At 41.8% G+C, this 23,017-nt stretch overlaps 1 protein-coding gene across 4 annotated transcripts in view; it reads left to right on the forward strand.

Annotated features, from left to right (window-relative positions):
• Positions 1-23,017, forward strand: part of LOC129333180 (cadherin-6) — a 102,278-nt gene that overhangs the window by 66,280 nt on the left and 12,981 nt on the right. For 3 of the 4 annotated variants that reach the window (XM_054984657.1, XM_054984658.1, XM_054984659.1), the window contains 3 exons: positions 580-767; positions 6,255-6,508; positions 19,115-19,251. In XM_054984657.1, coding sequence (XP_054840632.1) covers positions 580-767; positions 6,255-6,508; positions 19,115-19,251 — 579 coding nt within the window. Of the gene's footprint in view, positions 1-579; positions 768-6,254; positions 6,509-19,114; positions 19,286-23,017 lie in introns of all 4 variants that reach the window. The other variant, XM_054984656.1, reaches the window with a different exon arrangement.

Consider the following 23,017-nt stretch of genomic DNA (forward strand, 5'->3'; position numbering starts at 1 on the left):
TGGAGTCACCTGATCCCTGCAGAGGTGGTAGCTGCAGTACTATGTTTCAACCACCTGCTGCAGTGGAGCTGCAAAGCAGCAGTAATCAGCAATTCCCTGCGATCTGCTAGTGATACGGGGAGTCAGGCAGCAAGGGTCCCAAACCATCATGTGTTAAAAGAGACAGCCTGTACATTTATGAATCTTGTGTGCCAGTACACTGTGTCTCAGAAGGAAAATATTCTAGTGTCCAAACATGTCATGAATGAGGAGCATAGCACAGGTTAAAAACGAAAGACTCCTTAAATGTGATGTCACGACATGAGCATATACTTACTGGGCACTTGCTTAAAACTGAATGTCCTAGTATTTTCACTTGCGCTGTGTAATCTGTCTCGGTTCAGCGAGAAAGGCAGACTATAAATTAATAATAATGACAATGATTATGATGTCATTATTAAACAGGAATATCTCAATAAAGCCATGAAGATGCACCAAAGTAGCAACATGACTGAGTGGATAATTATAGAATATATGTACTGCAAGAACGTATTGTATGTGTCTAGTATTCTTTTAAAGTTACCCTTTCTTTACCTGTAGGTGCTTACCAGTTCAAAATCCCAGAGTCTGCACCACCAGATTCTCCTGTTGGCAGGATCAAAGCAACAGATGCTGATGTGGGTGAAAACGCAGATATGAAATATAGTATCACTGAAGGGGATGGTTTGGAAATGTTTGGTGTCATCACTGACAAGGAAACACAAGAAGGCATTCTAACAGTCAAAAAGGTATTCAGCTTTCAATGTTGTTGCGTTCCGTTTGGTGCCACCATAACCCTTGCAAAAAAAATGTTCAAAAATGAAAGTGATCCCTACACATCATGCTCGTTTTCTCTCAAGTCAAACATCCCATGTGCTTGCCTTGATTTTTTCACAATATAATGTAAGCAGCTTTTTGTGTGTCTGTACAGCTGCACTGTTCATCATCACATAGGTAGCCAGCCAGTCAATACTCAGACAAGCTCAGAACTTCCTGGATTGCTTGAGTTGATCAATTGTAGTTTTCTAGACCTTTTGATTCAATTGGGGATGCTGTGAACATGGCTGATTCCACACACATTGGATAATACACTTCCAATCCTCTTTAGAGATCATTTGGAACTGAATTTTTTGTGTGTGAAACAAAAAATCCAGTTCCAAATGATTGCTAAAGTGCATTGAAAGTGCATTATCCAACATGTGCAGAATCAATTCCCCTTAACCATGGCAGAAACAGTGGAGAGGATTGAGAAGAGTAAATTATAGGAAAAATAGTTCCAAGACAGGGTCTACCTGCCCTCAGTTTAAAGAGCCTTCCCTGTGGCAGGCTGCACCCCTCCTTCAGAAAGGTAAGGTTTATGGCTTGGGGACCGGGGAGCTGGCAGGAAGGGGTGTGCACTTTTGTGTGTGTGCATGCGTGCACATGCATTTTTTTTAAGTATCCCACCGACCACTTACAACTGCCTCTGACATATTCAAGTGCTCAACAGAAATGCTCATGAAAAATGAGAGTTTTGGAACCCCACCAGTAATTTTGCATGTTATACCATGACTATAGCACCCTGTTGATAAATGTTTTTTATTTGTAGGTATAGACTGTATGAAAACCTTCACACACACAAACACCCCATTTAAGAAGTATCTCTTAGCTGAGAACAGGTAGGAGTGGGGAGGGAAATCCAAATGCTTTCTAAGCTGCACATAGCTTTTGGCTTTAGTTAGGGTTACCAGTCCCCCCCTGGGGGTGGGGGATCCCCCACCGCCACCCTCCACCCCACTGCCCACACTTACCTGGCCGGTAGGGAAGGCACAGGCTTTACAGACACGCTTCCGAGCAGCACGGTGCACTTCCGTGGGACCGAAACAGGCCACATTGGGCCTGGATCAGGCCACTGCAGCACGGAGGAGTGCTCCCCTGTGCAGCAGTGACCTGTTCTAGGCTGATTTGGGGCCGATTCGTGCCCCCTGTGGAGCACGGGAGCATTCCCAGGGTGGCCATGACCTGTGTGATGACATCACTTCCTGGAAGTGATGTCATTGCACAGGCCCAGGGGTGTACGCGCATGAAGCGCATGCAGAAGAGACACCCAAAAGGTAAGTGCCGGGGCACCTACCTCCCACCAGGAGTAGGGGGGGCCTGGCAAACCTAGCTTTAGTCATATGGATGTGGCCAGAAGATTTTCTTGCCAGAAGTGTGGGGATACAGAGATTGGAGAACTGAAACTGCAGAAAGGTTTCTTCATAGAGCTCTCAGGAAATGCCTCTCTGACCTGCCCCTTTGACCTGCCCAGAGGTCAAAGAGAGAGCAAAGAGAGCAGAGAGAGGAAAGAGAGAGAATAAGGCAGGGCTCAGAGTGGCAAGTCTGCACAATGGACTGGGGAGCCTTGCTTCCTCCCCATGGCCAGTTCTCACTAAGGGCAAGTGATGGCAGTGGGCACAAAAGAGAAAGCGCAAAAACCCCTCTGAAGGTGGCACATTCCAGGTAGAGACCTGGGTTGGATCCTGTACAAGATTTCCACTTGTGCTAGAGCTCTTGCACTGGTGGAAATACAAGAAAAAGATTATGGCAGCTGCTTGCACCAAGTCAAGTCTTATTGTATCCCATTTGCATTTCTGCTTCCATAAGATCTTCTGTAATGCATAAGGAGAAAAGTGAGAGGTGTTACACAAGATCTTACACTAGCAGCATTGCACTAATTCTGCTTATGTTTCTTGGCATGCATCACTGGATCCAAGCCAATGGATCCTGTAGAGAGATGTTAGCTATTTATCTCCCCACTTACCACCAGGGGTTGCCATAAGTCAACTATGACTTGAGGGCAGGATTTCATTTCACCTAACAATACTATTACTTCACATTGCATCTGTTGTATCATGCCATGCTCATATTGCATACTCAATAGCCTTACTTGCGTACTAAATGGCCGTGATACAGGAGGGATACAATTTATAGACATTTATTGGAAACCGCTCCACCCAGCTCCTAGAAATGATGCCATTATGCCATTTTACGTATTAATGCCTTTGCACACAATGCTGATGAAATTTTGTATGCCGTTCCCACATTTTTCTGCGTAATGCAATTAATAATTTTATGGGTGTGAATTTCCTCTCTCTTTCTCTTTTATTTTAAAAAGAACATTGCCTTATTAGATCAAGGAAGGCATCATCTAATTATATGGCACCTTTGTTGTCAGATAGAGTTTCCTTAATCTTATTTACAAGCAACTTATCTGGCAAGCTTGATAAGGTTATGGATATCAGCCTGCATCACTCCAAGCTCAGTCAACATGAAAGAGACATTGAGTAGAGTCTCAGACACACATTTTCCCTGTGGACATCAGAAGAATAACTGTCATTACTACTTCATGCAGAAATGCCTCATAGTAACTGTCCGTGATATCAGTGTTCTTCTATTCATCTTTGTGTTTGGTTCCGAAAAGAACGTTTTAGCCAGCTTTCTGATAGCCCTTGGAATAAAAATGGGAGGGGGGCACCTTTCCACCTAAATTCTTAAAAGCATTTGCGATATACCCTCAAGTTTGCCTGATGGAGTCAACTCTAATTGTGACAGGATGCAGTTCCTTGCATGCAGTTCTCCAGCCCCCTGACTGTCAGGGAGTAGCAGAGCAGCTGCTATGGATTCTGTTTTCTTGCAAGGAAGCAACACTGGAGTATTAGGGCTTTGGGGTAGTATCTGTGTGTTTGCACTGTCCATTCCCTATTTTAATCCTCCACTGACTTTTCAGTTTTCAGTTATATTAGGCTGAGGGTGAATGGCTGCCTCACAGACACCCTACAGGTTTTATGGTGTGTGTGTGTGTGTGTGTGTGTGTGTGTGTGTGTGTGTGTGTGTGTGTGTGTGTGTGTGTGTGTGTGTGTGTGTGTGTGTGTGTGTGTGTGTGAGAGAGAGAGAGAGAGAGAGAGAGAGAGAGATCTAAGTCCCAGAGTTTAGTCCTTCACTCTAACTGCCACATCACACTAGTTCTATATATGGAAAGTTGTTGATGATTCTCATATCCTCGTATGAGCAAACACAACTCTGAAAATTGTATTGCTTTGTGTTGCATTTGATGTGCCATGCAGTGCACAATAGCAGTTATATTTCCTTTACATGCCAGAATTCTCTGTATGTTATGGGGGAGCTTATAGTGTGTATATTCCTGCTAGAGCACACCTGCACACCAGCTCCTTCACCCAGCCAGCTACAAAACTCATGCATATTTCTCTTTTGTCAATGGCACTGCAGCTACCAGCAACTTCTCTAGCCTCTGCTCAAGTGCGTCGGCTGTCCTAAGTCAATAATCAGTAGACATCAATGCTCATTAAAGAAAAATCCAGCTATCAATAGCTATTGAACAAGCATTTTGGGGTAGCTATAAAGACCTCACTTGACCCTCATTGTTTCATTAGCAAGCAACTAAGTTGATAAAATGATGAGTCTATCTTCACAGGTCTCAACTCCATGGCATTCCCACTTTACTAAATGTCACACTAACTTATTTTTAGACTTCGCAAATATTGTATTCAATAGCAGCTTTAATTCCTTTACATGCCAGGATTCTCTACGTTATACTCTGTAGCCTTTTAAAGTGAGGAACAACCAATATAAACACACAAATGTGCCCCCCCCACATTTTCTATTAGCTATTTTTAGGAGGAAAGAAACCATGATAGAAAAGTGAATTCTTATTTCCTCATTTGCAGAGAAGTGTTCTCTATTATAGCCAGAACAATGTGAGAAAACAGCATTATTTGGCAAACATGCTTGAGAAGTGTTGATTTCTGAAAGATGACTGTGTGAGGCTGAACCTTCAGTTGTGTATCCGGACTTTATACAATGGATATCCAAATCTTTCTGTTGAGTTCCGTTGAGCTGAAGCCATTAACAGTTTTTAAAAGGTGCAAGATTGGATGTACTTCTGCTGGGGAGGGGAACCTGCTTTCTCACATCACATTTCCTCAGTTGGCCTTTAATCCTAATTTTGGACCTTGAGAGTTTCCCCAACAGTTATTTCTCCCATCAGTCATCTTCTGCTACAGAAGTAGTTAAAATCAGGGAACTTTAAAACTAGAAGGAACCTCAGGGGTATCCCAAACAGAATAAATATTATTTCTTACATAAATCTAAGAGTGGAAGTATCTGTTAGAAGAGAAACGTGATTCCAGCTCTTTGAGCTGGTAATGTTAATGCAGAAGTGGCCAGGAGGGCAGGTACAAAGTGGATCAAGGAATGAGTGCTCTTGGAGGGGAATGTTCACAGTATCATGACCCAAGAACTTTGCTCTTTTAATCCGAGATTTCACATACGCAAGCCACTCACACATGGCTCTTCATCCACACTTTTGTACTCCCTGAAAGAATGGGATTGGAATCATATTCAGAAGAGCCCCCTTATAAGCAGCTAGGAAAACATATTCAGAATTTCAGAAGGCTTAATCTGAAAAGAGATGCCAGTGTGCTAGTGTGGAACATGATTTGGGGTGACTGGCAGTTTGTTTGGAGGGGAGGGGTTGCCTTGTGATTGCTATTATTAAGTAAATTTGCAAGTATGTATAGGAGTCCAAGGAACAGTCCCCTAGTAAGGAAGTCCCGATGTCAGGAAAGCAAGGAGAACTCCTACCCACCCTCTCTGAATGCCAGGTGGTAGGAGGAAATGGGGAGTGTGTGATTGGCATTGTCTGCAATGCCGTGGTATCATTGCCAGCATGAACTTGGGTCCAATGTTAGAGCAACACTGGAAGTGACATCACTGTGTTGCCAGTGACGTCCCCCCCGCACCCAGTGAGTCTCCATGACTGGCAACCCTACCTTATGTATAGCACAACAATGTTCTGGCCCAGGCATGCAGGATTTGTGATATGCCTAACTGAATGGAGACCTCCCCCCCAGCCACAGCCACTCAGCCTCCTGTTTTACTGCCAGCGAGCCAGGCCCTGCACATAAAAGAGCTTTTTGGAATGTCCACTGACCGCTGTAAATAGCTGATGAGCTGCATTCAACCAAGTGAGTCATATTGTATTGGCCAGGTCCAGAATACACAGCAACCAAATGAGGGCAATGTATGGCAAGAGGTTAAGAACGTACCAATTTACGTCCTCAAAGTGTGTTGTTTTGAAAACAAATGGAATCCTTCAAGGCAGCTTGGTTCCTCTTTAAATGTCAAAAGTCTCTGGAAAGATTCTTAAACTTTCCGTAATGTAGAATTTCTGTAACATGTAGAATTTCTCTTCTCAGCCACTGGATTTTGAGAAGAAAAGACAGTTTACTCTGAAAGTGGAGGCTACCAACCCACAGGTGGATCCCAGATTTGTCTATCTTGGACCGTTCAAAGATGACACTACAGTCAGGATTCTGGTGGAAGATGTTGATGAACCTCCAGTGTTCAGCAGACCAGCGTATGTGCTAGAAGTGAAAGAAGATATCCAGATAAACACGGTCATAGGAGGCGTCACTGCCCGGGACCCAGATAGTGCTAAGAATCCTATCAAGTAAGCATAGACTGTTTCATGTTTTGTTGCTTACCTCTGAACTTAGCATGGTTTTTAAAAACTGTTACTCTATTGAGAGTGACATAACTGAGTAGCAATAGGTATATGTTTTCATTTCTTGATCTATCCTGTGAGATTTATATTGATTCTCTTCACATATTAATGGTGGCATTTGCTTAATGCAAACATTTCCAGTTTTTTAAAAAAGAAAATGTAAAGGTAAGCTTGGTTTATCGGAGCCTAAATTAGGGATACTATTGGTGAAATGTTATTAATTTGAGAAATAAATGAAGGAGGTCAAGAGATGAAGGGCGAGGTACAATTCAAAGCCAGTTTGGCAATGCTTATGAACTGGAATCAGTGAGACTAAATGCTAAGTGCTAAAGTCCCATTAAGTTCTATGGCACTTACCCAGAAAGGCAATTTTCCTCTGTTCTTAGTTCAGTGAAGCCAGAAAAAGAGGCATAAAGCAGGAAGCACAGAAAATACCACAAAAAGATAACTTATTTTATTTATTGAGATATTTATACCCCACTTTTCTCCTCAGTGGGGACCCAAAGCAGTTTGGTCCTCACAAGCACAACCCTTTGAGGTAGGTTAGGCTGAGACCAAGTGACTGGCCGAAGGTAACGTCCATGACAGAGTGGGGATTCAAACCCAGGTCTCCCAGATTTTTGTCTGAAACACTAACCGCTACACCATGTTGGTTTGCAACCTTCGAAATGCAAGGTTTTTGAGGGGGTATTACCCTTAAATCTTTAAATCCTTCGCACCAGGCCAGGCATATTGGAGAGATGGCGTGTTTGGCAAGGGCAAACAAAGAGAGAGAGATTTGTTACTGATGTGTGTTTGTGTTTTCTCCACTGCAAGATGCTCTTAGGCACCTGGATGTTCTGTTATGTCCATATCTCCTCTATTCTTTATCACCTCTGTGATGTTTTTCATGTGGCACACACATGCATGCTCTTCCTGGTACTGCTTTTTCTTAACTTTTAAAGTGATGGAGAAAAAACAATACGGAGCAAAGCCTTAAGATATTCTGTAGAAGGAACTGGGATTGACAGAAGTACCTCTCTACAATGGCATACATTAAATTAGCAGAAGAACTGCATGATGTCTGGAGTGAATATGTGGATAAGCACAACTTTTTAAAAAAATCTGATAACAAAAAAGGAGGAATGACACAGTGGTTAAGGTGAGATCATGAACTGCAAGTTGTTGACCCATGTGTCAAGCAGGGGAAAGCATCACAGAATGGTTCGTGCTCAATGAGAATCTAAATTTACATGTGAAGCACAGAACCCCAGAAATTAAGACCTAATGAAGTAGGTAAAGGTAAAGGTAGTCCCCTGTGCAAGCACCAAGTCATTACTGACCCATGGGGGGACGTCACATCATGACGTTTTCTTGGCAGGCTTTTTACGGGGTGGTTTGCCATTGCCTTCCCCAGTCATCTATACTTTATCCCCAGGAAACTGGGTGTTCATTTTACCAACCTCTGCAGGATGGAAGGCTGAGTCAACCTTGAGCCGGCTATCTGAACCTAGCTTCCGCCAGGATCAAACTCAGGTCGTGAGCAGAGCTTGGACTGCAGTACTGCAGCTTACCACTCTTCGCCACGGGGCTCTCCTACCTAATGAAGTATAGATATGATAATTTTCAGAGTAACCTAAGGAAACAATAGGCCTTCATCCTGAGGAGCTTACAAATCCCAACTGACTGAGGAGTTCGCAGAAGGAGGAAAAGGCAAGGGTAATAAGGCTTGATTGTGAGCCAATGCAGTGATAAGGTTTGGGGCTTAGGTTTGCTTGAAGATGAGAAACAAATGGTAAATCCAAGGCTGCTCGGAAGGACTTTGAGAAGGATTGTGAAGAGAAAGAGAGGGAGATGGCATCATATGAATATCCCTGGAGAGGGTTCCGGGCACAAGGCGCAAGAAGGATACTGAATAAAAAATTTTTAGAAGATCTTCCAGTGGCTCAGATGGTAGTCAGAATAGTGAAGGTTGTGGGTACTGTGAAGGAAGAGAGAAGCAATGGAGAATATAATGGGATCAGAAGGATGCCAAAGATGTGTAGCAACAAATCACACAAAACTTGGCCCTCTAGATAAACCCCTAGAAGCAGAAGCAATGACCAGGAAGGGGGGAATGTGGAAGAAGAGGGAGGAATGCAAGAGGGATTATGCGACTCCACAAACTGCAAGCCTGCAGTTAAGAATTATCCCAAGAGAGAGTAGCCTTGTCTCCCAGGATCTTCCTAGATATATGTGGACAGATTAGGGCTGCATCGCCTTGACAGTCATCCCCCCCCCCACACACACACCACACACACTCAGGAGTGTAAACACTAACTCTGACATTCCCTCTGAGCTTGAGGGAAGATGCAATTAGACCATTATATGCACTACTTGTCACTTACTTGTCAGGCTTCCCTGACAGCTAGAAATAAAACCTTCAGACATTTGATGTTACATTGAAAACTTTCAGCTTCCGCCCCCCCCCCCCCCAACTTGGCAGTAGATTTGCAAAACAACATCGAAGCAGGGAGCAGTGTCGGTTTTGAAAGCCCTTTGATCTCCCATTAAGGAATACTTCATCATATAATTATGGATATACTAATGGGGGGGGGGGGGTGCGGCAAAAAATCACACGTACATTCCTTGGTCCCAACAGTCTTCTTGACCTGCTGTTGCATTGGACAAAAAGATGCTGTATTTAAGAAACCAATTAGGGAGAAGATATCTGAGAAGCAGAATTTGTAAAAATCTGCCTTTGGCATGAGCTGACTGAGTGACATGTACATTTGTCAACTGAATAATATTTTAGCAGCTGACTCCCCTTGTCTGCCTGGGCACTGGTTGACATTTGAGATGAATAAATGCATTTGGTTCCTACAGTGATGTACAATTCTCACAGTACTGGAGCTGACAGGTGCCAGTCCTCCTGGCTCTAATGAGGCTCCGGTCCCTTTAAGACTTCATGTTGGAGAACACTATTTGGCCAAACCAGCATGGCCACGTGGCCACTACAAGGTGCAGTCACTGCTTATCTACCTGCCCTCCTCCCACATTTGCCAAACTGCAGATCTGCAGCATCGCATGCCACCTAATCATAGGTAGAAGAGAGGCAACGGCTTGTCTCTGGAAAAACTTGATCAGGCAACGTCAGACTTAAATTACTGCAGTGAGATTTATCCCCCACCCCCCAAAAAACCATATTCTAAAGCAACAGCAGATTCAGAACGCAGCTGTAAGGCTGTAGAATGGTAAAATGCAGAAAGGAATAGTTTTTTTCCTCTTTGAACGTTTCTGATCAGATGCCCAGGCACCTTCCCCTTCTCGTGTCAATATTAACGCAGAGGGTTCCAGTAGTGTCTACATATGTTGATTAACCTTCTAGCTTATCATTTCCCCAGGGTTTGAGGGGAATAAACTTTCAAAATCTGACATATATGCACCAGTAATTTCATTAAAGAAATGTAAAAAATGAGTTTGATGTTGTCGACTTAATTCTTAATAGTCTGTGTGATCCGTAAGTCAAAGTCCCCACAAATTCAATGCAATTAACAAGCCCAGATCAAAAGAGACCTGAGCTAATTTAAATGAAATGAAAGGAATGACAGAATAGCCTATTAAAAACACCCTTCGAGGTGAGGGTTAATGATATAATTAGAATATGCTTTTAACTACTGTAACATTCTCTTGTATTTCATTTTTCTTCCAAAATAAGGGGAAAGGAAAAATCAACATTTTGTCAAGCCACAATGTTTCCTATTAGTGCTGTGTTAACTTTCTCTTCCGCAAATGATGCAGTGTGTGCAGTGAGTCCAAGCAATTATGCTTTTCTGTAAAATTAATATTAAAGTGGAGACCTATTAGAAATCACATAAAAGGAGAGGACAGGAGCTTAGATCCTGTTGATTCTCAAGCAAGATGGCAGCTAAATGCTGCTCTTTCCTGCAGAAGAAGACTGAGGGGTAGTTCACACTGCATCGCCAGAAGCGTCAAAAACAAGCCTTAGCACCTTAGACCCCTTTCTGACAGTACTAATCTATTGGTAGGCGAGGAAAGAAAAAGACAGAATCCATGAGCTCTAGGGTTGCCAGCCTCTAGGTGGGGGCTGGAGATCTCCTGAAATGATAACTGATCTCCAGTCAACAGAGATCAGATCCCCAGGAGAAAATGGCTGCTTTGGAGGGTGGACTCTATGGCAATGAGGTCCATCCCCTCTCTAAGCCCTACCCACTCCAGGCTCCACCCTCAAATCTCCAGGGATTTCCAAAGCACAAGTTGGCAACCCTAATGATCCCCTTGTCCTTTTAGAAGTGGCTGTTTGATAGACTGGGGGTCCAGAGAGCCTATTACTCCCTCCCCCCACCAAGCCTAATATTTTTATTTATTTGTAAAATATATATGCTACCTTTGCACATACCTGCTTGAGTTAGCCCAAAAAGTGAAAATAATACCACGAAATAATTCAAAACAGGAATATAAGAACAATCAATATCAAAACAACTATTAAATCAAGCCAGGAGCATGAAAATGGCAAAAGAAAAACCTCAAGTTTCAGATGGGTAGCCATATTAATCAACAGTAGAAGAGCAAGACTCAAGTCCGTAGCACCTGAGAGACCAGTGAGATACTGAAAACACATACCCTGGAAATCTTGTTGGTCTTTCAGATGCTACTAAACTCAAACCTTGCTCAGCCTAAAACAACATTCAGCAGCCTAAAATCGCACTCACAAAACAATCTTCGAGTTAGAATCACACCATAAAGATTTTAAAAGATGGGGGAAACCTATATAAAAAGGAATGTTTTGTCCAGACTCTTAAAGGACAGTAAGTTAGGCATCTGGCCAGCCTCAAGAAAGAGGGCATTCCTAAGGCAAAGTGCCGCCATTGGAAAAGCCCTGCCTTTAGTTGCCACTCACCTCACCTCTGCAGGTGGGAATGCGAAGATCACGGTTTGTGAAGAGGATCTTAACTGGCTGTCTGCAGTCAGTCCTGGCCAAACAGGGAGCTCTTCAAGTACTCTGGCTCCAATCCATTATACAGGTCATCAGTTTAATAAAGGTGCTGCCTATAGAAAGGAGATTTTGCTGCAAAACTGTTGGAAGGTGGGTGCTGAATGTCCATCTGTCTTCCCTCCAGGAGAGAAAGGAGTAAAAATGGCCGCTTGGCTCCCATCTTGTTTGAGATGAGAGATGTAAACCAGTTTGCCCTTCCCTTGGACACTGATTTCAAACTAACCACCTTTCTGACAGCAGGGTTGAGGACCCTTTGGGACACTTTATTCTCTCCCCCATAGTCCATCAAATGATCAGTGCCACAAATGTGATAAAAGCCACGACAGCTAAGCACAAATGGTTAGGCCCAGGTTGTAAATTAAGAATTGAACATAAACAGATTTTCCCCATTGCTTCTGTGAACACTGAACAGTGTCATATACACTGTGCTAAATCCTTGACATTTGGATTTCAGGATATTAGACTCCTGTTTGAAAACTGTACACTGCTAATCTCCAATTCACTGAACATGTGAAAGATGCTTGCTTAAATCTCCTTTAATGACTTGCCAAATCCAAACCATGGCACTACTAACAACGTTCAGTTTGTCTGAGATACTAATTGTTGCCCCAGCTTGAGGTCCTGATTTTTTTTGCCGCTCAAATAATTCTGTGAGATCTTCGCTGGTGCGCAGCCTTTGAAGTCAACAGGCACAAAAAAAATCTTTGTGTTGCAGGCTTTTGAAAAGTAAGAGAGAGAGTTTCTTTGCTTTCACTTAGGAAGAAGCAAAATTTTTAAAAAACACCTTCTCATGATCTTTAATTTAATCCATTCATCTGATAGGTTTGACTGCTGGCCTTTTAAGGGATGGAACTGGAAGTGGAGTGTAATGCCCTCGATTTATGAATCTGATACATTGATTGACAGTGTTCTTCTGCTGTTGGCTACTTAGAACGTCACTAAAAAGCCCTTATCTGGTAGAAGCCCCATGTGATATTCCTCACTTTCAAACATGTATTATAATAATATCTGATTTATATATTGCCCTCCAGGACAATTTAACACCCACTCAGAGTGGTTTATGAAGCATGTTATTATTTATCCCCACAACAATCACCCTGTGAGGTGGGTGGGGCTGAGAGAGCTCCTAGAAGCTGTGATTGACCCAAGGTCACCCAGCTGGCTTCAAGCGGAGGAGTGGGGAATCAAACCCGGTTCTGCAGATTAGAGTCCTGCCTCTCTTAACCACTGCACCAAGCCGACTTTTGTACCAGTCCAAAAGAGAAGATGTTGTGAAATGGAGAGCAACAAGATTTTCAGGGTGTAAGCTTTCGACACTCAGAGCTCCCTTCTTCAGACAGTGAAATGATTATAGTCCTGGACTAGTTCTGGGGAAAACCCGATCTTTGCTCACTCTTCTGTGAAAATCTCTAGGTAATCTTGCACAATGATTGGGTTGGACCCAGCCAGCTTTTCCATTCATTCTTATCCAGTTTCCCTCCTTACTGTAGCCCCCATATCATATGGCTTTTGTACATGCAGTTTCCATGATCTCCAGTATAGCCTTTGTAGTGATTAAATGAGACCTCCCTGATTTCTTTTTCACCAGCAGCTCCAACTGTGATCTGTCAGGTTGTTGTGAGAGTAAAATGGGAGGAGGAGCAAACCACTCCAAGTGCTTTAGAGGAATGCTAACATAAAAAATTCTTATGAACAAAAGTGTACTGTTTAAATGCTAGCAGTCCCTTGTCCAGACAGCACACTGCTGTACAGCATATTAACAACCCTTTATTTAAACGTTACTATCTTACTTCATCACTTTCTTCGAAAGGACATAGAAATTCTAACTGCATTAAGACAACAATGGGAGAAAAATACATCCATAAATGAATTGCTATGAAATACAAGTAAACTATCTGTTGTTCAATAAACAATTATGATGCCCCCCCTTCACATTTACACTGTGAGGCAGATTTTCCCACCAAAATTCAGTTTGCTTGCTTTGGCTGAGCAGCCGCAAGTAGCATGTCTCTATTTGTGATTTGATAAGTCTGTTTGTCCCACCCTGACAGATATAATTTTGGCTTTTTAGCCAGTCCAGGAACTTGATGAGGAGAAGCCCTCTTTCTTTTTGTTGGAAATGGCACTGGAGACTGTATAATCTTCAAAAGGAAATAGCAACTTTATTTAACAGGCAGGGATTGAATAAGAGTAATCAGAGAATGAAAGTGCTGAGGTAAATTTTTGTTGGTAGTACAGAATACACTTTGAGTAACAGGCAAAATAGTTTCTTTGAAGCTTAGTTTCTTGTATTCTTGGTTCTTAAACAGTGAGAGGTGATTTACTTAATACTTAATTACAGCAACAATGTTTCTTCACAATTTCCTATCACAGGTGAAGCTTTCCCTTCACAACACACCCAGGATCCTCCTCAGAGCCAACTCCCCCTTTCTACACTGGGCAGAAATTAATCTTCTCCTCAGAAGATATAACCCTCCTTCTTGTGGCTTGAAAGAGAGTCTAACCTACTACACAACATCTCTTGCCAAAATATGCTCCCAGTTCTATGGTGTCTGTGTCAAGCAGGCTTCAGCTTCTGCTGATACTTCAGCCCCTGCATTCTACACAAGATGTTCAAGCTACCTTCAAGGGCAGCTACACATGCAGCATATTGCAGTAATCCAACTGGAGTTTTCAAATCGGATATCATAAACAGGAGTCTGCTATCATCTCTTAGACTAACACAATGTATTCTATGTAAGCTTCTGTGGACTAGAGACCAATTCTTCAGAGGCAACGAGTGAATCCTCATACAGTCCACTCACAGAGAAGGGGCTATGAAATGCTGAAAATGCCTGGTGATGTGTAATTATGTAACATTCAAATCTAATGAAGAAAGAATCAGAGTTAATTCCCTAGTTATGCCAAACTAGTTAATCCTAGACATTAATGGTTTTTAAGATAAGACTTTAATTTGTTAGCTGCCTTGGGGGCCCTACAAGAGCAGAAAGGTAGGGTAAAATTCTTGTAAATAAATAAATCCCCTGAATGCATGGGGAGTCTCAGATTTTGCTACTAGCAGTAAGAGTAAGAAATCTTACATCTTAGTTCAAGTAAAGTGAGGAGAGAGAGAGTACAAGCCCTCTTTAAAAATTCCAGTCCAGCTATTTCACAATGGAGCATTCCCCTGAAGTTCCTTTCTTGAAGGATGACTTTTAGGTTAGTAATAGAACTATTCTTCTTTGGGGGTTTTTTTTTTTTTTGCATTTTGATAGTCATGTTTCTGTCCATTTATTATTTTATGTATTTATACAAAAATTGCAAAATTTATTTACCAAATTTATACCCGCCTTTGTGCCCTCATCTGGGCCACCAAGGCAGCTATGCAGGGACTGACCTGTTTGTCTTGTAGAGAGCAGAAGGCATTGTTGACACATGATTTGTATCACATTGGGGAATGAGCAAACGGATGTGCTCAAGATGGTGTAGCTGATGTTATTCCCTGTGACATCTCTTCCCTGCATAGATATGGGCACAAAGTTGATACCTTGGTTTATTGTAGGGTTTGGTCTCTGCGTGTGTGTCTCTGGCCACTGTTGTGGATAAGAAACTGTTTTGTGTTGGGGGCTGCCTGTCAGCAAAGAAAGGCCTACTATCCAAGGTTTGAGAGAAAGAAGTTTCATTATCCAGGATGAGCTGTCGATAATTGATTGATTACACATAGGAGTGGTTAGAGCTGGGATCTGTTTGTATCCATCAGTAGTGTCTTGTTCAAATCGGATGTTAATGCTAGAAGGCATTTCTAGCAATGAAACCAACCTGCTTGTCTTTGCTCACTCAGAACCCTGGACAGCGCTAATTCGAACGATGTATAATCACCCTCAGATTGGAAAGTGAACCCTTTCCTTGCTTCCCTAGGAAATGTTGAGTTGTTTTCAGGCCATGTGCTCAGTTTTTTTAAAAAAAAATAGCAGCAAATTATTACAAGTAAAGTTTTTGGATACAAAAAAGTTGAAAGCACGGGCGGTTGAAATAAACAAAGAAGTCAAAAAGTATTCAAACGCTCACAAATGTCAACAAGGAAATAAAAGCATAGTTATATCTGCTAACTAGACACCTTCCTTGGCAGCTAAAGTAACTTGTACTGGTGCTGTCCACCAGAGTCAAGTCTGCTCTGCACTTCACCAGTATGAATAGGTTAAAAGAGCACTCAAATAATTAGGTTGAACTAAACAGGACAAGACAAGGTCTCTTTTTATCAGTTATTTGAAACTTCACAGTCAGATGTCCCATTGGCTTATTCCAGTGGGAACCTGAGGAGGGCTCTTTTCCTTGCCTAGCCATGTGTGTGTGTGGGGGGGGAGAATCATGACCAATCTGGAAATATGGTCACTCTCTGGCTGTTCTACTGGGTGGCCTGTAAAACTGGAACTTTGGGGACACTGTGTGAGTCTTTCCAGGAAGTGATCTCTGCCTCCCCATAGAGCCTACTTGCCAATATTGTGGGGTCTTGTCAACATGTACCATTTCGCCTTAGAAAGGGAATTTTAGGAAGGGATGGCAGTGCCTCCCTGGCAGTCTTGGGGAGGCTGTAAAAGCCCAAGACCAGGCAGTGGCAGTTCTTGCATGTCTGCACAAGGACACAGTAAAAAAAAAAAGATAGTATGAATGGAGATGCCCCACAGGTTTATATAGGGAGAGAGAATCCTTCCAATTTGTTTTAAAGAAAGGAACCAGCACCTTGAGTTGAACCCAAAAACAAATAGGGAGCCAAGAACAGACTAAATGCATTTGTGGGAAAGGTAGTTGTGGACATAGATCTAACTTCTGACTTTCTAATGAGAGGGCTGTATCCTCCAAAGCTCATAGCAGAGTCTGTCAAAGAAAGACTTGCCTTATCCAAAGTAGGCAGCACACAATCCCTTGTAGAACATCAGCTTCACCAACAAGCATCCCCTGTCTTTTCTGGATTCTGTTTCAGCGTGTTCTCCTCTCAGACACTTAACCCTAGCAAGCCAGGCATCTAAATGCCGCATGTAAGTCTTCAAGCTGAAAAATGGCTGTTCTTATCTAATGTACAGCAACTATTAGAGGAACTAAAATAAAAACAGGAAAACACTTGTATTTGTTGACTAAGTTAAGATGCTGGATGTGAAGAAATCATTTCCAGGATTGACCTCGGAACATGAGAGCTTTATCTAATGAGGAAGATTAGCTACTGTCCTGGAATCAATAAATCCGTACCCTGCTGGTCAGACTGTGGGTAGAATATTTCCCAGTACTGCAAAGAATTCCCTGACATTATTGCTGCTCTTGGGATCAGAAAGCTTTATTCCTCCCATGCTCTTCTGTTTGTAACGTGTGAATTGGCTTTTCAGATATTGTGCTCTGGCCCAGATGTGTCTGTTGTTGCAGGTGTGGCAAGTCTTATGAACAAGAAAGTCTTGGCTTCCCTATTAAATAAATTTCCATTTAACTGTTTAGTCATAAGGCAAAATTTTCATCTTTAGAACCTGAAATTTGTTGAAAGAGAAAGAAAATCACAATGAAAACTGAACACCATTAAATGTACAGACCATAATTTCTATGCAAAGTGCTACATAAATGCATGTTTTGACTTTTTTCTAAAAAAGGGCAAACCTACTCATTTTGCTCTGCTTGGAAACGGAATTGAAAAATACTGCTTTGGAGTTCATTCCCCCAGTACAAATTTAAAACAATGTTTGAGTGTCTCTGCCCTTTCCCACCCCTGGAGCAGGTCAAGATTAAATAGATGAAGCACCCATATTTCTTGCATAGCCACTCAAACAGTCAGCACCATCAAAAAGCAAACCAAGAATGGCTTTCCTCCTATTGTCTCTCCCTGCCCAGTCACCTCCCAGTTTGGCTTTGACATGTGATGATATGGGAGGAGCATTTCAGAACACTAGGTCCCCTTTCTAGAAAAAAAACAAGTAACAGAAGGTATCCCCAACCTTGGCCACTTCTAGTGACCATGTAAGATAAGAACTTGCTTGCTTGAAAAAAAAAGCATTGTGTCTCTGTAATGTGTGAAACAGTTCTAAGTTTCTACATTATATGGGCATCCAAAGCCAACAAATATACGCAGATTTTCAAGGATCCTTACACCAACAAGCATGTGTCTTAACCTTTACCTTCCTTTTTCCTACCTCCTCTGATTTCATCTTGTAAAGGTGCAAATGTATTTATTTGTGCTTCTTTTTGTTCTACTAACAGTTAAAAAGACAATCATTCCGCAACTTTATCAGTCAAAACCAGTGAAATATACCCCAAATCATGCCTGTTAGATATCCCAGGTAGAACATCAGCAATGCATACACTATTGTAGTTCCTGAAAGCATTATCTCAACAAAAAGAATTGTACAACATTCCCCAAACCTTTCAGGGGAAGGCTTCACTAGGTGACATGCTTCATTGTGTTTGGGCTACAACAGAAAATCAGCTAACAGAGCTAACCTTGAATCAAGGAGGCCGTGGACTTCTTAGCAGATGTAAATCAGTAGAGAAGTGGTACTTGTGTGAGTAGAGGCAGTACCAGTCTCAGATATTTCTCACACCCAGTACGTGCTGTTAAAAACAACATCCTTCTCCCATTCATTGTTAACAGTGTACAGAGATGGAAGTTGCAGATAGGAAAACAATTCACCCACTGGAGTTCCCCCCAGAAGTGATTTTTACTCTTCATGGCAAAAAATATTCAAAACTCTGACACTATAAAGATTTATGGGTTTAAAAAGGCTTTAACAGTAAAAATGACTAGACTGAAGCATGGATGTACTTCCTTTGAGGTCTCTATATTGACAGCTCAATGAGTAACCTGACTCCACTGGAAAGCTCTATAGCTGAGGAGGTACAAAAGATTGTTGAGGGTCCATTTACGCACGTAGTCACAGCGCTTGATGTTGCATTCCTGATGAGGAAAATAACAGCTGCGAGGGTTACTTGGGAGCTGGAACTGAGAGCCTGTATGGTTTAGAATGTTTTTGTGCCCCAGCTTGTTTTAGGAGGTTATATTTTTGTGCTGTTTTATGGTTTTATTATTGTTTTTACTTTGTGAGTCACCTCTACCAGGTCCCCACAAAGGTGGCATATGTATTTTCTAAATAATTAAATGATAAACAGAACAGTTCACATATCTGGATAGGACCGAGGAGATCTGGGCTCAGATTCCCACTCAGCCACGCAGCTCATTGGATGACATTCACGGTTTCTCAGCCTAATGTATCTCATCATAGGATCATTGTAAGAATAAAGGGGAAGAGGAAAGAGGAGAGATGGTGTGATAAAAATGTGATAGACAGGAGACAATCCCTTAACTACAGGCATGGGTGTGAATCACACTCACGTATTATCTCGAGGCTGCTTTTGGCCTTGTAGTAAATTGCAGTTGATCCTATTCACAGACCTCCGGATCATATATCTAGCCTTTTAATGAAAATGTATTGAGATGCTGCAGTAATTCGCAGTACAAACATATCAACAAATGTAATTTGTTTACTGATGCTTACTGCTGGGTCTCATAAAGCATCATAAAACGATTGTGAAATGGATCTTTAAATGACTGTTTCTATTTTCAGGTATTCCGTGGATCGGCATACCGATATGGATAGAATATTCAACATTGATTCTGGAAATGGCTCAATATTTACTTCCAAGCCTCTTGATCGGGAAACATTATTGTGGCACAACATTACAGTAATAGCTTCTGAGATCAGTAAGTTGCACATAAACACAAATAAGTTGCATCAGTAAGTTGCACTTAAGCACAAATGCAACCCCTCTAGCCCAGAGTGGCTGAAAGAATCTCAGGGTCCTTACTTTTGTTGTTTGTTGTTAATCAAGGACGTAAACCTGTAAAAGTTTCTGCCCCTCCCCTTCCTTTCCGAAGGCTATAGATTATGAAGGGGCAACTTTGTGCCTCAATGGAAAGGAAATTAACCTGTTCCTTTTTTCAGATCGAATAGACCAGAGAAAACCTCCCGGCCATTGGCTAACTAGAACAAGAATTGCTGATTTTTGAAAAGCCTGCATAGATTGTACAAAATATATGTACATAAGGGGAAGGGGAGTGAAAATTCCCAACTCTTCAAGTGCTGGACAAATTCCGTCCTCTAGCATTGACCAAGGTATTTAAAAAGGCCATCATCTCAAAGTCTTTAATGCATAAACCCATTAATTTGATTAGAACCAGATTTAATTAGGAACCTGTGGCCAGCTTCGTCACTCCTTACTAAACCAATTTAACTGAAAACTGTTTTAAATGGGATCTACTTCAAAGTATGTATGCTTAGAGGTGTAGCCCAGGGCTCAAACATTATGGCTCTTTCCTCTACTTAACGCGCGCCCCCCCCCATCACTACCACCATGCATCTGAGCAAAAGATGGGCAGGTAAGAAGAGGCTGCTGAATTCTAGCCCTTTTTTAATAGAATTGCACTCCTTATGCTGCTTTGCATCTGCAAGGAGAAAGATATAAGGACCCCTCTACACACAAAAAGGAGTGGAAAAAGCAGCTTGAGAGGATTACTTTGATCTACAAAGGGACTTGAAAGAAAAGGGTTAAAGCTGCTTCTTTTCTTATCCCTGTACTCATCTTCTCACTTGTCCAGAGCTGTTTGGATTTTTAAAAAATGTGGAAGAAAAAAAATCAGGGACCTGTGCTTACTGTGACCTTTGAGCTTACAGAGTTTAGGCTGGAAGCTGATCACCCTTGAAAAGACCCCACTTTGGGATTTTTGAGGAAAACCCTTCACAGCTGGACTGTTGCATTAAGTATGCCACTTGAAATCCATGCAGGGCCTGTGAGAGCCAGTGTGGTGTAGTGGTTAGAGCTGGGATCCCCAACATGGTGCCCATGGGCACCATGGCACCCACCAACACTTTTCTTGGCACTCACCAAGTGTTTTTAGAAAATGAATGACACCAGGTGGTGCATTTGCCCAGCAAGGCATCTGATTGGCCATTGGAGAGCTCATTGGCTGTATATATTTTTAAAATAGTTTCAGTGAGAGCTGCTAACACATTGTTGGCTTTATTGTTTCTCTCACTTTTATTTCCCAATGTGTTTTTTTAATTACCCCTCTTCTTCCATACACTTGGGTTTCCTCAGTGTGTGCCTCGCTCCACGTCCCATGGCAGCCATGCTTTGCTACAGTATTTAACTACTTTAAATCCAGTTATAATATTTATGGGTATGTAACATTTTTTGGTTTGTGGGTTGCTACTTTGCATAGATTATTCCTATGGAGGACAATAATACGTGAGCTCCAACCGCTGACAATATTATTCAGCACTTCTTGCCACTTCTGGAATTTCAGCTAACAGTTCCCCCACCTATAGACCTATCTATGCAGTCATAAAGGCTAGAAACTTCCAAAGTAAAGCTGGCTTAGGAAGCTGTTACCTAGTGCACTCTATGTGCTTTTTCTGCACTCATATAGGATTTCGGCACACACATATGGCTCTTCTCAATCCTTTCATTTTTTCTCATGCATCATTCATACAAAATAGGCCACTGGATTCTCTCCAAAATCATCGATACATCATCTGATCACACTAGATTAAAGCCTGTTCTAATGAGCCTTGGGTGTATATTCTTTGGTTAGTCTTGAAGAAGACAAAGAAAGAAATTACTCCTAGTGCCTCTCTGTTAGATATCAACTGAGCAGCAGGCAGCCACTGAATGCAGGTCTGTGAAGGCAGAATCACTTAGGAACTCTGTATTGCCCTGAAACAATCCAAGCAACAGCTGTAATAGCTAACCACATGGGACAGCAATTTTCAGATCCATGGATTCCCAGTTCCAGCTAACTGCCCTCAGCCTTCCAATATATTATTAAATAAAGTCATGGTTTAAAAGAACCTGTCGATAAGCAAGGAATTTTTTTCCATAAATTTCACAGCAGCCACAACCCTTTCCACAAGACAACATTAAGCTACTATGAAGCTTGCTCGCTTTTGCATTAAATTCACTTTTAATCTACACTTAACGGAATGTCTTGCTGGAGAAATTTATTTTGTGTTTCTGAAGTGCCTGTTGCTGATCTCTCAAGCAAACAATGGAATCTAGTGTCTCCTTATAAGGGATGCTAATAAATTAAAAACACTACCTTGCTATAGCTATGTGACATTAGTTACGAAGCTGTCCGTCAAGTTTCTAGTTCTCAGCCATTTCCTATTACATTGTAGCTGGGCATGAAAAGTGTAATCATATAATTCTTTGAGCTTGCCATAGGAGCTGCTTTTCCATGGGTTCATCCTGTGGTGCTGCTGAAACATTCTGGGTCCTGAAAGAGAATCGACTGGGATGATTACAGTGCTGCTGAAACACATAAAGAGTCCCTATGTCTATACTGGGGAAATAAGTCAATAGGAGAGAGCAAGCATGCTTAACGTTGTCACTTTGAAAAACAGCTGGGATTCTACCCTTATCCATACAGATCATTTGAAAGTTCCAGCACATGTGACAGTTGCCATGGTGATAGCATCCAAAACCATGCTGAACCAGTATGTTTTAAAAGCACCATCTCATGGAGCTCTGCCGTCATGTTATGATGGCCTGTGGTGATTCAATTGACCTACAGTGGGATAGCTGAATTCCTTCTCTTAAGTATTTCTTAACATTATTGTCCATAGAGGGGTCATTCACCAGAGACAGGCTGTCTCCAAGGTCATTGTATGAACACATAGCCCAATCCTTATGAATATGCACTGGATTAAACAATGTGGGTCTCTGTGACCTACTCAGAAGCCCAAAGATTTCTGTGACTGAGACAGAAATGGAACTCCAACATGCAGTTGCCTTCCTGATGAGAGTTCTGAAAGTGTTTTGAATGATGAATTTTCTACACCTGAAAGCTATGAAAGGTGAAACAGCAACTTCATTGCATAAAGCACTTCAAAGCCAAGATCAAGAGAAATTTAAGATCTCAGTCCCTGGCATGATAGATGCTACATGAATAACTAAGAAAAGTATGCTTACATTATGCATCAAGAGGAAGGTGTTAGCTGCTCTGTAGAATCACATACTTCTTTACAAAGACAAAAACTGTTATTGACCCTTCTCCCTGGTTGTGTTGTTTTGTGTATTTATATGTTTTTATTGAATGGTTTGTTTTATATATACTTTATTTGGAATGTTGCTTTAACATTGAAATGTTTTAATGTTTTGATGTTCACCACCTCAGAGTCCCCATTTGGGTTGAAAGGTGGCATAGAAATGTTTTAAATAAGTAAATAAATAAATTAGGTTACACTGAAGAGACCAAAGTTAAGCAGCTCTTCCTCAGCAGACAAGGGACTTAGAATGAGGAGATATGGGGACCAATGAAGCTTAAAGTTTGCACAAGCATATTGGGAAGTTGTGCTTCTAATAGAAATTGACCAAGAGCCAAATTAGACATTACAGTGAACACGATTCCAACCCATGGCCACTGGTGCCATTTTAGAGCATTTTGATGCGAGGGCCTGATCTGGCTTATG

Source organism: Eublepharis macularius, chromosome 7 (assembly GCF_028583425.1).
Source record: "Eublepharis macularius isolate TG4126 chromosome 7, MPM_Emac_v1.0, whole genome shotgun sequence".
In the NCBI taxonomy this organism is placed as follows: Eukaryota; Metazoa; Chordata; class Lepidosauria; order Squamata; family Eublepharidae; genus Eublepharis; species Eublepharis macularius.